The 13,925-nt window shown below is 44.3% G+C and overlaps 2 protein-coding genes across 2 annotated transcripts; both read right to left on the minus strand.

The window, feature by feature from the left end:
• Positions 1–6,486: 6,486 nt before the first annotated feature.
• Positions 6,487–9,249, minus strand: LOC118432824 (ATP-dependent DNA helicase pfh1-like). Its single transcript, XM_035844444.1, has 4 exons — positions 8,617–9,249; positions 7,492–8,511; positions 6,890–7,346; positions 6,487–6,498 (listed from the first exon to the last, which is right to left on the minus strand). The coding sequence occupies exons 1-4, from the start codon at positions 9,225–9,227 to the stop codon at positions 6,487–6,489; spliced, it is 2,100 nt and encodes a 699-aa protein (XP_035700337.1). The 5' UTR covers positions 9,228–9,249.
• Positions 9,250–9,326: 77 nt separating this feature from the next.
• Positions 9,327–13,871, minus strand: LOC118432825. The gene is made up of 3 exons (XM_035844445.1): positions 13,648–13,871; positions 9,430–12,259; positions 9,327–9,347 (listed from the first exon to the last, which is right to left on the minus strand). Exons 2-3 carry the CDS (start codon positions 11,989–11,991, stop codon positions 9,327–9,329), a joined length of 2,583 nt encoding a protein of 860 aa, XP_035700338.1. The 5' UTR covers positions 11,992–12,259; positions 13,648–13,871.
• Positions 13,872–13,925: the final 54 nt, after the last annotated feature.

The following is a 13,925-nucleotide window of genomic DNA, read 5'->3' on the forward strand; positions in this document are numbered from 1 at the left end:
ATGAGACCCTGAACTTGCTAATTTTTACATTATCGCCAATACAGATTTCCATTAGACTTGATTAGTGTTCACTGCTCTGCCATTTAATAAGATTGACGGCTTGTCCAGTTAAATGCTATTACCTGACGTGAAGGGTGCCTTGGTATTCGTACAACTGTCCAATGGCTTGTAAATGTTACGGCTGTTATAAAATGGTAAATGTGGTATCTCACTGCACTTGCGTCAAGCTTGCGTCCCTGCGGGGTTCGTTCACTGCGTCACTGTTTTGTTATCTTCTCCTATTTTTTATAATATAGATATTGCATAATACGTAAAAGTATGAATTAGAAGATGACAAACTACACAAAATGTAAGAAAATTCTTTCTTTATCTCTGAAATTCTTTGAGTACCTTTCGAACCCCTCAGTGACGCAAGCGTGACGCAAGTGCAGTTTAAACTTTGTTCATTTGCATCGCCACAGATTCGTAGCTGATACCGAAAACTATTCTTCTGCCGATGCAGGTTGGGTTCCCTTGGATTTTCTGGAATCGGGGGACAGTGGAACGTCGGGTTCTTGGACCAGATCAGTGCGCTCCGCTGGGTGCAACATAACATCCATGTCTTCGGCGGAGACCCCGGGCGGGTGACCATAGCAGGGCAGTCTGCGGGCGGGGGCAGTGTCGGCCTCCTGGTGCTCTCTCCTCTCACGGAAGGGCTGTTCCGCAGGGCGATATCCCAGAGTGGCGCGGCCACCACGATGCCGACCAAGACGAACAGCGACCATGCAGTGGACAATTTCCTCAAGTTTTCGGGGTTGTGCCCCCACCTCTCTCCTTGGGAGACGCTGGAGTGCCTGACCGTGAATGCATCGTTAGAAGACATCGTGAAGGACCAGGCTTTCCTGGCTTTAAAAAGTCCTGTCGTGGACGGTTACTTTCTATCGGATGACCCGAGAACGCTGCTGAAGCACGGGCCGGGGAAGAACATCGAGTATCTCCTGGGTGTCACCAACCACGAGGTGGGCTATACCATTGCAAACGACACTTTCTGGTTTCTCAAGGCTAGCGAGAAGGACAGAGACACAATTCGGAGAATCATCGCCCAAGGGGTTGTATCCTTGGAATATTCCCAGGTGAGATGCCCAGAACTATCTCCTTTATATTTTTCAGTCCTCAGACATTACGCGACAATTCGTTTCAGGATTAACACTATTTACATATCAAAATAGATTCATTATTCCTTGTATGGTGTTTTCACAAAAATGCCAGAACATCAATTTACTGATACTGTTACCTGAACAAACTTTTGTGTATAACTTGTTTGATTTTTTACCTTCATCAAAAATGGAGATAGTATTTCAGGCAGCTGCGTTCGCCCTTGATGGGTTGTCTTGATATGTGATATGACCTGGAAAAGATTAGACTTTGTTCTTCTCGCCACTTAATTTTTTTTCTATTTGCTTTTGGACAGACTAGGACAATGTGGCACTACACTCACATTAGTAACTTATATAACAGTGCCACATACACAGTACAGACAGAAGGTAAAGGTAGTTTCTTCTTATAACCCCGACCGAAGTCAGGTACCCATTTGAAGTGAGGAAGGTCGTGTAAAGTATCTTTCCCAAGGGCATAACGTCGGGGGCACGGCGGGTATCGAACTCGGGACCTCTAGATTCCGAGCCGAACGCTATACCAGCTACGCCACACACACACGACGCCACTTAATACCATCTATTCTTCCCTAGTGTAAGGAAGTGATCGACATGAGCAAGTTCGTCTCGGACCTACTGTTGGACCTGTACACGGCGGAACATGACCCGTTAATGCAGTTCCTCGGAGATCTGATGTTCACTGTCCCCACTGTCAACACTGCCCGGTACAGATCAGGTGAGACATGGCACAAAGATAGGGAGGGCGCTACACAGGAAGATACAGCACTAAACGTTAGGTACGGTGCTATACGTGTGATACAGTACCATATGCACTTTATCGCTAAATCGGTTTCAGTGTGAAGGCCCTGTTAGCTCAGATTGAGCTAATCTTCCAGGGCTAATACAATAAAAAAAATGTATCCTTTACAATTGTCGTGCAATAAAGCTCTTCTTCTTCTGTAAAAATAAAAAAAGCATCTTCGGCTCTTTTCGTCTCAGGAGACGGTCAACAGCTGCAGTCTGGGCTTCAGTCAGTTACTGGTTACAGTTCTCGCTTGGCAGTACATACATACAAACATAAACAGATACAGATCAGACTTACATACAAATACATACATAAAGTCTAAAATCACGAGTGAGGTCAGAGGGCACATATGTTATATACACTAAAATCCATTATGATACGATACATAATGAGATTTCTCAATTTAGATACTCCCGTGTACCTGTACGAGTTCCAGCATCGGCCCTCCTGGCACCACAGCAGGCCCGGCCACGTCAAAGCCGACCACGGCGACGAGCTGCTGTTCGTGTTCGGCGCTCCTTTCTTCGACTGGCCGAGGAACCCTGCAGACCCGGCCTGGCGACTCAACTTCACGGAGGAGGAGAGAGTTCTCAGTCGGAAGATTATGACCTATTGGACGAACTTCGTGAAAACTGGGTAAGGCTTAGGTCCCATTTCCAAAACGGGGCCCGGCCGGGAACCGAAAATAGAAGTTTTTACCAAAGAACATACACAAATTATGCTACTGACTAATTTCTTTTACGTTCTGTGTGTTTTGTTGTCTTTCTTATCATATTTTTCGTTTCCGAAAGCTACCGGCCGGGCCCCGGGTTGGCAATTAGGACCTAGGCCTCAGGCCTAAGTCACATTTCCTACCCGGGGCCCGGCCGGGCTGTTTGCGGAAACGAAAAAATTAAGCTTATGCCAATAAATATGCACAAGGCATGCTGTTGAATTATTTTCGGTCCGTTTTATGTTGTTGTTGTCTTTTATATCATACTTATCGTTCCCGAAAGCTGACCGGCCGGGCCCCTTTGTGGAAATGTGACCCAGGCCTTAGCAGGGACTACATTTGATTATGGACTCTCCATGTCAATAGGATTTTCTTAAGTATGGCATGGAGCGTTAAAATCCAGTCTGCATGCATTGTGTTGGGAACATTGCCAGTCACTAGCCTGAGTGCCAGCCTCCGTAGTGACTGCTGGCTCAATCCTTTCGCTTGCTACGTGTAACTAGCGAAAGGTTTGAGCCAGCGGCCACAACGGAGGCTGGCACTCAGGCTAAGGCAATTGGGTGAAAATTACTGCCTAGCTTCATTTGGGACGTCCTCGTAATCTCCAAGCAGATCATACAGTGCCATCAGTTAGCATAAAAGCTGGCAACACTCCTAGGCCGGCTTCACTCCTTTTGATACTATCTTATGCTGCTGTAGGATCTGCTTGAAGATTAGTCCCTCGGACACTGCGTTCAATGAGCTCGTTCAATGAAGGTCTCGGAAGCAGTACTAGTTGTTGAACATCGGAGCCAAAGGTGTTGGTGTCGCATTCAGTACCCTCTTCCCGAAGGAATAGTCAGGCAACCGCCCATGGATGGCAGTCAGTTTTGTTTGATCGTTGTCCCCTTAATTTGTGTATACGTAGAAATGCATGCGCCAGTGAAAAAGATCATGAAATGTCCTGGTCCTTTTGTCGTATCAATGATCATGATCAAAGTTGGATTTAAACTTGAACTTCGTCTTCCACAGGGACCCCAACAGGGGGGACACAGAACCTACATCCACGTTTAACCTTGAAGCATGGCCCCGCTACTCCCGAGAAGACCAGGGATATCTTCAACTTGACCTTGACATATCAACTGGCTATCGCCTGAAAGAAGAAAAGGTCAAACTCATCAACGACATGCTGATGTGTTCGAATTCGTCGGTCAGTTTGTCATGTGTTCGACTGGACATGACTTGGACAATAGCGACGCTCTGTCTTTTGGTGTCATTTTTGCATCGTGGACTTCTTTAAATCAGACCACTTCAGTAGTCTGGCAGCCAGCCGTGTTGGTCGCTCACCGAAGATACGCTTCCTGCCAACGTATGTTGCACAACACGGCTGGATTCCAGGCTACTGCAGTACAGAGCTTACACAGCTCTGTGGCCTATAAGGAAATGTGCAAGGGCATCGCCCTATAGAATTGTTTTATTTGCAAAATCATGCCCGAAGGCTTACTGCATGTACAGTCTCGAACTCGAAGGATAAGAGTAGAAAAAAGAGTGATGCGTTACACTGTGCTAGTGTCTAATCAACTATATGGTTCATTCGTTTCATTCATTCGTCCCATAGCCTTTTAATTAGCCGCAGGCTGATTAGTCAGCCATAGGGGCAGCACAACATGTTGTGCTGTATCAATAGGCATTTTAATCCCCTGGCGGCGCCTATCTCCTCTACGGGGCATGGTGAATGATGTAAATCACCGTATGGCTGATGCGACACGAAGGTTCGCCAGGCCTCCGTCCGGGTGATTTGAAGTGAATCACCAACTCCAGACAGAATGGTTTGCTCCATCCACACCGCACCATCGCACGTGTGGGGTTCTTTAACGTGCATGGGGTGTGGCTCTCCCCATACACGGGACCTCCATTTAACGTCCTATCCGAGAGACGACCCCAGCCGAAGCCAGGTACTCACTCTCACCTGAGTCAAGTGGCACAAGGGCACAAGATCGGTGGCACGGCAAGCGGATTCGAACCCGCCACCTCTCGGTGCAGATCCGCACATGCTACCACATGCTACCGCCACGCGGTCCCACGACTATATGGTACAATGTATACTATTGTATATACTGTATACTGTTGTCGGGTTTGACGTCTTCTTTGAAGGCAGTGGTTAATGAACTGTGGGTTTTGTGCTTTTAGAAGAGATATAGTCTTTTATTTGGTGATCTCCTAAATGGTAAAAGCTCGGTGAAATTGTGGCAACTGTAAATATACACCGTGTGGTGTGGGAAGGACTTTTATTGTATGGCAAATTGTGCACAAAACATCAGATGTAATTCGTCGATGCGACTTTAATACGAGTCATTGAATTTTTGAATGGCAGCAAACTCTACCCTTGGATGACCCGGTTATGCTCAGAATTATACGCTTAGATGAGTCTTTGATGTGTACATGTACTAGTAATTAAATCACAAAAACAACTAGAGAAAAGGTGGGTCTAACAGTCATCGATGTAACACACAAGATTTGTTTGTTTGTTTATTGGGGATGCAACAGTACACGACAAGTTGCAGCCAGGCAGCGGCAGAGCTGGTAGCGGCTGCCACTACATTGTAACAAACATAATACAAACTAGAGTTCGGCGACCTCATACCTCCATGAAAATTTAGAGCTTTTGTAAATTTTATGCAGTGAATGAACATTAACATAATTTATGTTATGACTTTGTCATGACACTGCAAGCTATCTACCACCTGAATGTCAAGACCCTATCACGTCCGGACAAGAGATACATAAACAAGGTAGAGAGTATGTTTCAGAATTCATAACAAACACCTGCGACACATTGATGTAAGATGTTTACTGATTATGCAAAATATATATAACAGTGCTCATTATTGATGTCGGTATGTATGTACATCTTTGAAGCAGCAAGGAAATATAAACATGTATCTATTCATTTGCATAGCAAATATATACAAGTATCTCTCGCTCTTTCTATATACATATATGTAGATATGATATTCGTACATATAAACGTTATATATCCTCTGTATATAAACCATACCTAAACTTTTGCACACACGAGTATCAAATATGCATTGTCAATAGTGCAGAAAAGTAAACTTTAAAGATTCTTTGCGCAAAGAAGTTTAGCCTTCATGCAACTTAGGGTGTATCATCAACATGATCAAGGGTTAAGGAAATACAGACCATGTCGTGGTCTGAGTAGTATGTGTCTACAATGTTAACCTGTGCGCTGCAATTTGAATTGATATAAACATGATCCAAAAGACTACCCTGGTCAGTGGTTGGAGTTTGAACTTGTTGCTTGAAGCCGAACTGCTTCATGACTGTCAGGATGTCGTGGTCTGGATATTTTAGGAGGTCAAAATTGAAATCCCCAAGAATGATTGTGGGATTTTGGAGTAAAGGTAGCATATTTTGCAGCCTTTCCATGAAGATGGCAGGTGGGAAGCATGGGGGTCTGTAGATGGTGACAATTTTGACTTTGGTGGCTGATTTTGTGACAGTAATGGCTGTGCACTCAAGTTCACTAGCCGTGACTGCAAGTTCTGCGGGGCAGACTGCTTGTGTAGCAACAGTCATTACTCCACCTCCTAGCCTTCCAACCCTGTCAGCTCTGAAAGATTGGGCCTCTGGTAATACAAGGTCAATCGGTTCCTGTCCTTTTAAAAATGTCTCGACAAAGCACAATACATCTGCCTGAGGAACTGATTTGTCAAGTTTTAAGTCATCTAAATGCTCAAGGTACGAACGGATGTTTAGCAGTCGGATTTGCATACCGGACATCGTAGTAACAAAGGGCAGCGGTACCTTGGGTGAAAGTTTTTGGCGAAGACGGTTCATTTCCTGCACTACATCAGGGTCACATCTAATTGACTTGGGATCAAAACCTAGAAGGTACAGGCCATTCAAGGTCTTGACCCGGCTCATGGCAACATAACATTGACCTGGCATGAAGTTGCTCTTGTCGTCCATTGAAACAACAATTCTGTCAAGTGTTTTGCCCTGTACTCTGTGAATGGTACAGCCCCATGCCAAGGTCAGTGGAAATTGTGCACGTTGCGCTTGAACCGATTGTTTACTGCCAGTCAAAATTGGAAGGGTTTGTCTCTTAATGGGCACTGCGCCTGGGTAGCTGTCTTTGTACTGACTGTCTGCCATCGCCTGTCTACCAACACGATCACTGTCAAATGTAACTAACACAGTATGGACGTCATTTTGTGTATTGTCAATGCCAACTACTTTCCCCAAGGCACCATTAACCAATCCATCAGAGACATCGATGTTGACGGTCACCATGACCCTGGCACCTACAGCTAGCGATACAGTTTCTTTTAAACCTCTATCGTTCGACGTCTTGTATAAACCAACATCTACGAGGCCTGTGTATATGTCTTTCTTTGTGTCAATGGCCTGAATATGAAAATGCTGCGTCGAAAGTTTCTGTAGATGGTCTTTGTTGTGGTCATCAACTTCCCTGTTGGTTTTGAAAACATGTAGAACTTCTGATGGGTAATGAGGATCTGTTTTTGAGATGATCCTCGACTTTAACACGGTGATGTCGTCTTCCGTACATTCAGCTGTTCTCATTCTAAGTAAGAGTTGTGCAAAGTCTTGGTCTTCTCTTTGCCGCACACATTCTGTCAGTTCCATCATGGTGAAGTTCTCCTCCCATAGTGATCCGTGTAATTTGGCATAACTGCGGATAGATGTAGAAAAGAAATGACAATGAAATAAGGATCACATTCGAAATTTCTGTGCACACGAAAATACATGCACACATAGGGTAAGTGGCATATGAACAATGCTAAGTGGATATGATCAACCAGATGATGGTAGCTCACCTGTCAGTAGGCAGGTCGAACACATGCCTTTGTCCCACGGGTTGCAGCTGGAAGAGGTCGCCCACGGCCAGAATGCTGACGCCTCCAAACCTTGAATCAGGGTCACAGGTGCCACAAATATCCTCCAGGCGACGATGGGTGTGATAAAGGTGATCTGAACCTAACATCGAACATTCATCTATGATCAGAAGTTTCAATTTTCCAAGGCGTAAGCGGAGATTATGTAACTTCTCACTACCAACAGGCTTGTATTCGTTGCTCTTCTTCGGACCACCACCAAACCCGAGAGCCGAGTGTAAAGTCATCCCATTGATGTTGAATGCTGCTGTTCCGGTGAATGCCGTGATCAGAACAGAGAGTTCGTCGGGATCGTAATGTCCGGACAACCGTTGCAGAAGCCTTATGGTTTCGTGGTGTATTATCTTGATGACATGGCTCTTCCCAACACCGCCGGGGCCGCTTAGAAAGAGAGTGTACTGCGGTACCGGTTGGTCATGTTGCAGTGCGTATATTGAATCTTTACACCACTTCCGGTGGACGCGGACAACTTCCATTTGTGCAGCATTCAAAGATCGCATCATGCTTCTATATATGGATGATGTTAGTGATGTTGTATTCAAGTCTGTGGAGAACCGCCTATAAAGCTCAGATTGATCATTGGTGTTCCTGTGTGGTGCCAAGTCTATGTTGTCGCGGTCGTTCTCCTCAGGTAAGTCATTCTGTGTAGTTGTCCCTTCAGCTATCTGTTCTGCTTGTTGATATTCCACATTTGGTGCAACACTGTCCCATACGTCCTCTGGAGGGCCATTGCGTTGCAAATTTTCATAGGCTTCTTCGATTACTTCTGCATGTACACTGAACTTGGCTTCATTGACGTGAACAGTGTCCTTCACACTATCGTAGTGGTCTTTGAACAATGAGAACCCGGCTTTAAGATCAACGTCTTCGTGTCGCCACGGATAGTACAACATTAGGAGGTTCCTGTATCGTTCTTCGCCGTCAGTTTTCTCTTTGTGGAATCTGCAAATGATAAGCATAATGTTAAGAAATTGATATGTACGTTTTATCAAAGTAACATAGATATGAAACGCCTAAAACTGGATCAATGTGCAAAGCTATACATGCCTGACAATGCAGTGCCGCTTGCGCTTCCTCATCTGGCCCATGTCGTTCAGCAAGGTGATGACAGGTGGATACCGTTTGTCGTCCTCTTCATCTGTCTCTCCGCTGCAGGTAGCATCTTGGTCATCGCAGCTGTGGCGGACGTCTGGGATGTGGTCGAAGACTTCATCAGGTACATCCTGGCCACCAGTTTTATATGTAGCTGCGAACTCTATGAGAGACATGTCCTTTAGGATATCTGGTCTGGACTCGTATCTGTCAGTGAGGGATGTGCAGAAAATGTTGTCATCCTCATCGGCCATGTCTTGCAGGACACTCTGAGGCTTGAGCATTGACACCCTTTTCTCTTTTGGAGCAGTGTTGACAAATACTCTTGCTCTGCTTGCTCTATGCAAAGGTAGGGAAGTCTGCTTCCAAGCTGCTTCCTGTGCACTCAGTTCTCTGTTGTTCAGGAATGCTGAACCAACCTTTGTCAGTTTAGCTTTCAAGTCCTCACCTCTGCTTTCCTCTGCTACTTTCCTCAACAACTCACTCATGGCTCGTTCGCTCTTTAGCATGTAACTCGTGATGTACATGATACAAGAATACGGGTCCAAAATAAATTGAAGATCCATGTTAGCCCGCCAAGTTGCCAAAATTTTAGGATTATATTGATTGATGTTTCTTTCTGATGGATGACGTTGTAGGATGATTTTTTTCCGATTTTGCAACTTTCAATGCCTGTTCATATGCATCTGGGGAGACATCAGCTTTCTGTAACAAATTCTGCAAGGAAATGTCTTCAGGAATGTTTTTGTCATCCATGACTGATCTTACTTTGCTGAGCACCTCCTTCTGCTTCTTTTGAACATCGATCAGTTCTTCTTGATCAGGCCGGGCAATCACTGTCTCTTTGCTAGGCTGGTGGGGGAATTTGAATCTACATCCCCCTCCTTTTCGGCACGTAGCTGAATGGACGTGTCTTTGTAAAGAGAGGACCAAGTTCCTGAGGTCACTTTGTTCTTCATCCGGAATTGCACATGTTTGATGTTTGTTGATGAAGGCGATGATGTCCTTGTCGCTGTTTACATTTAGTTTTGGAGCATTTTTCATCCAAAGAATGGTATGGGCGTGGGGGGATCCTCTGGCTTGAAATTCTATACGAATCATGAAGTCCTGGAGTTCGCCGATAGGGTTGGCCTTGCCTCCGATGAACTCCTTGAAAAACACATTCAGTCGATGATTGAACTGGCGAGCTGCTGTTACCGGATTGTATCGTAGCCAACTACACTTCTCTTCCCATGGCATGTTCTTAATGTCTTCAGCAGTCAGTGTCTTTCCGTACTGATGAGCGATGCTCTGAATAACTTCTGGCCACTGCATGTCTGCAGCTGACAGGGTAAGGAACCAGGTTGGTATGCCGAGCTGTCTAACCATGGCCAGTAAGTCCAGTAAAACAGTGTTCCAGTAAGCTGGTGATCCCCGGATATTCCTCATGAATTTGAATGCCATGTCCGTTCGGAGCATAGCTTGAACATTGTCTGTATTCTTCATCAGACCAGCATTTATTGTCTTATTTTGGAAAGTGTGACCTCGAGTTTGCCGCATAGAAATCTGAATAGAGTCTCTGACTTGTTTTGCTTCTACTGTATACTGTGCGGTCAATAAGTACTCTATATCCCTTGCAAATCTTCCATCCTGGTGCAGAAGTCTTTGATTGAAGTATTTTCGAGGTGTGATATTTGTACTTCGCTCCTGGAGTAAACCACCACGACCAAATGGGTATTTTGACGGGTTTGCCATCTCTTCGAACTTTTCATCAGTGAGAAATGGGCATGGTTTTTGGTGTTCTCCAGGCGCCACAGAATATGTGCACTCCCCGTCAGCTACGCGCTCATCTTGTAGCATGGTGTCGTACGGAAGCCCACGTAGCTGACTTGTTTGCTCAAACGAAATCCTGTCTTCCTCTTCTTCCAAATCAATGTCCCCCCTTTCTGTTTCTAAAGCAGTTTCAGCATGATGGTCATTTGCTGTACTGGGACCATCCTCTCTGGTGCTGGATGTTACCTCCCTGTCCCTGTTGTCTGTTATTCTTCCTGTCATGGCTTCCCACAAATCAGGATCATCGCCCTCCCATTCACGTTCCCAGTCAGGACAAATGGTGATGTCCTTGTAGAGAGGGTTGTTGTCCTTCAGCCATACCAGGGCATCCACAACTTTCTTGGGACGAATGTACTCATACATGTAATGACCTTGATAGCAAAGACGTCGCTTCAACTTCAGTGGCACCACCTCAGCTGTTGCTGGAAGTCTCGGTAAAAGCGATGTGATTGTCTGTAATTTAGTTGGAACATTCACGGCACTACCATGTATGGCTTTCTGTCCTCCTCTTGGCAATCCAACCAGTTTCATGAAGGGGATCCTTTGGCTGATGAGCCTCAGTTCCAATGGCCGCAGATCTTTCAACTGAGGCGGCACTTCATCAAGCTCCAGGTTGTTTCCCCATGACTGTGTTGGGACTCTCCCTTGCTTGAGAGCGTTGTGGCAGGTCATACATACCCAATATTTACCATTAACTTGGGTACCAGTTGTGCAGTTTAGTATTTTCTCTGTATTTTCATTTGTTGTGTAATTCTCAACCTTGAGCTCTCTAACAGTTGATCTATAGAGCAGCCGACAACAGGAGATACAAGCATATATTGGTCCCTCGGCTATTTTAGATAAGAAAGTTGAAGCGCACTTATCAATCGTCGCTTCTTCGCTTTGTTTTTTTCTTCTGCATCTGTTCATAATTGTCCTTGCAGTTTTACGGCGTTTCGCAGTAGTCTCTGCTGTCTCCTGTTCTCTTTGTCGCTTCATTCCGACCCTATTTAATGCTTGTCGTTTTGCTGTAGTCGCTGCTGACTCCTGTGCTCTGTGTCGTTTTTTATGACTCTTATCTGCTGCCCGTCGTTTTGCTGTAGTCGCTGCTGACTCCTGTGCTCTGTGTCGTTTTTTATGACTCTTATCTGCTGCCCGTCGTTTTGCTGTAGACTCTTCTGACTCCTGTGCTCTGTGTCGTTTTTTATGACTCTTATCTGCTGCCCGTCGTTTTGCTGTAGACTCTTCTGACTCCTGTGCTCTGTGTCGCTTCATGCCGACCCTATTTGATGCACGACGTTTTTCTGTAGTCTCTTCTGACTCCTGTGCTCTGTGTCGCTTCATGCCGACCCTATTTGACGCACGACGTTTTTCTGTAGTCTCTTCTGACTCCTGTGCTCTGTGTCGCTTCATGCCGACCCTATTTGATTCACGACGTTTCGCAGCAGTATTTGGTGTCTCTCCTTCTCTTTGCCTGCTATTGTACTGCGCAATTAATTTTCTTCTTTGCTCCACACTTTTGCGTTTGCTTCGAGCCATGATATTTATGGTATATTTCCTTTCTATACGGGGTAACTGATTTCAGTACCTCTGCTGACTGCTGGGACTTAGCACTGTTGTAGTCTAATGTTTCGGGTGTTGGTGTTAAAGGTCACAAGTCCGGCTCACAACTGCAATAAATCAGATTTGCGTGGGACAAGGCAGATGCTTTCCGTGGTGATATCCATAGTTCTTCAAAGAAATCTTGTTCAGGTAACTATTGTTGCACAGATATCTACAAATGCCCCCTCCTTCTTTATATTCAAGCCTACACAGTAAAACAGAGATTAGATTGAAGTCAGTAAAAGCATGTGTTCATTGGTTCTCATTTACATAAATTATGTAACTTGATCATCTCCTCCACCAAACAACAGACGTGCGTAATCTATGTTAAGAAAGAAGGCTTTTTATCGCATTTTCTGATAAGTTATGCAAATTAGTACCTCGTTTGCAAAATACATGTTCAATGATGTTCACCTGTACATAAATTTCAAGAAGTAAGAAGTTCCCAGCATTTACCACAATGAAATTATAGCATTTTCTCATTAATTATGCAAATTAGGTCTTCATTTTGCATAATATATATCTATCATTATTGTTCTATTTCTCAGTTACAAATGTCACATGTTGCAATGGTCCTATAATTGAACTGAGCATGTTTAGACAATTTTCTAATTAACTATGCAAATTAGATTTCGTTTTGCATAATTGATATGCGATCATATGAGGCATCAATTAGCTATCTACTTACTAAAAATCATGTCAATACATCAACCCCTTCTTGGTTTATTCCATTTCAAAGTCTGACACTAAACCTGCCCTGCAATTCCAAACAAGCCGTTAGGGAGCCCAAACCTATACCACAGTACTCACGGCATCAAGAGCTGTCTTATTAAGTCTTGTCTACCACTAAAATATCAAAGCCGCAGCATGTCCAGAACTCGACATATCAAATCCGGAAGTTCCGCTGCAAACCCGTAACAGGTCGCCAGGGGGCCCAAAAATCTAATCGTTTTCAAGTCTCATCAAGACCTACCAACATACCGAATATCAATACAATCCTTCCAGGCGTTCTCGAGTTATGCTGGTCTTCTACAATCATACTATTAGATAGATAGATACAAACGCTACCCAAAATGTAACCTTCTTGGCGAAGGTAATAATTAAGAGTCACAAATAAATGTTCCATGCCGGTTCTTCACAGGGGAAATTGGTGTAGAAAATTGTAAACAAAAAAATCTAAATAACTTATCTGACGGCATTAATTTGGCATCACTGTGGTAAATACATTGAATACGAGCGATCAGCCCTTAGAATATAAACTCTACTGACAAAAACGTCATATGTGCTTTAACTTCTATGAATGGAAGGGTATGGATCTTTTTCTCAATACACTGAGCGTAACGTTGAATACATACAGATTGTTGTATAATATCTAATATCACGCTTGGCCCACAAGACATAAGACATCACCTATCAAAACTTTATCCACAGGGCAATATCTATGCAATATTATCAACAGTATCACCTAACTTTGTCACTTAGAAACCTTCATATGTATCTAGTGGAGTAACGTTACTCATATATTTCAGAGTGACAGTTCAGGCTCGACTCAAAGGGTTGACAAGTAGATAGTTTTAAACACTTTGTACTTACCAGCTGGTCTTATCTTCAGTCCAAATAAACTCCTGCGCGAAAAAGGACCACCCTTGACATTCAAAGATTGCAACAAACTCCAAGAAGAAAAGGCATCAAAATCGTATTTAAAGCCAGAGAATTTTCCTGCAGTACGCAGTTGTAACAGTGTATGTTATCTGACCTGAAAGGTCATCTCCCAGATGCTACACGACCTCCTGTGACCTCCTGTACTAGAACAGGAAGTTGATGTCCTGCCGTAAAGATATGCCAGCTGCCAGCGCTTGCCGAGTTGAGAA

Source organism: Branchiostoma floridae, chromosome 16 (genome assembly GCF_000003815.2).
Source record: "Branchiostoma floridae strain S238N-H82 chromosome 16, Bfl_VNyyK, whole genome shotgun sequence".
Classification (NCBI taxonomy): domain Eukaryota; kingdom Metazoa; phylum Chordata; class Leptocardii; order Amphioxiformes; family Branchiostomatidae; genus Branchiostoma; species Branchiostoma floridae.

Bases quoted from the DNA above. Each gene is read 5' to 3' on its own strand.
- LOC118432824 (XM_035844444.1), bottom strand. From the start codon at position 9,227: ATGGATCTTCAATTTATTTTGGACCCGTATTCTTGTATCATGTACATC. The intron at 8,512-8,616 runs GCATGTATAGCT...TATCATTTGCAG, and splicing joins AAGCGGCACTGCATTGTCAG to ATTCCACAAAGAGAAAACTG. The intron at 7,347-7,491 runs GTGAGCTACCAT...ATCTATCCGCAG, and splicing joins TTCGACCTGCCTACTGACAG to TTATGCCAAATTACACGGAT.
- LOC118432825 (XM_035844445.1), bottom strand. From the start codon at position 11,991: ATGGCTCGAAGCAAACGCAAAAGTGTGGAGCAAAGAAGAAAATTAATT. The intron at 9,348-9,429 runs GTAAGATCAGTC...ATGTCTCCCCAG, and splicing joins AGAAGGAGGTGCTCAGCAAA to ATGCATATGAACAGGCATTG.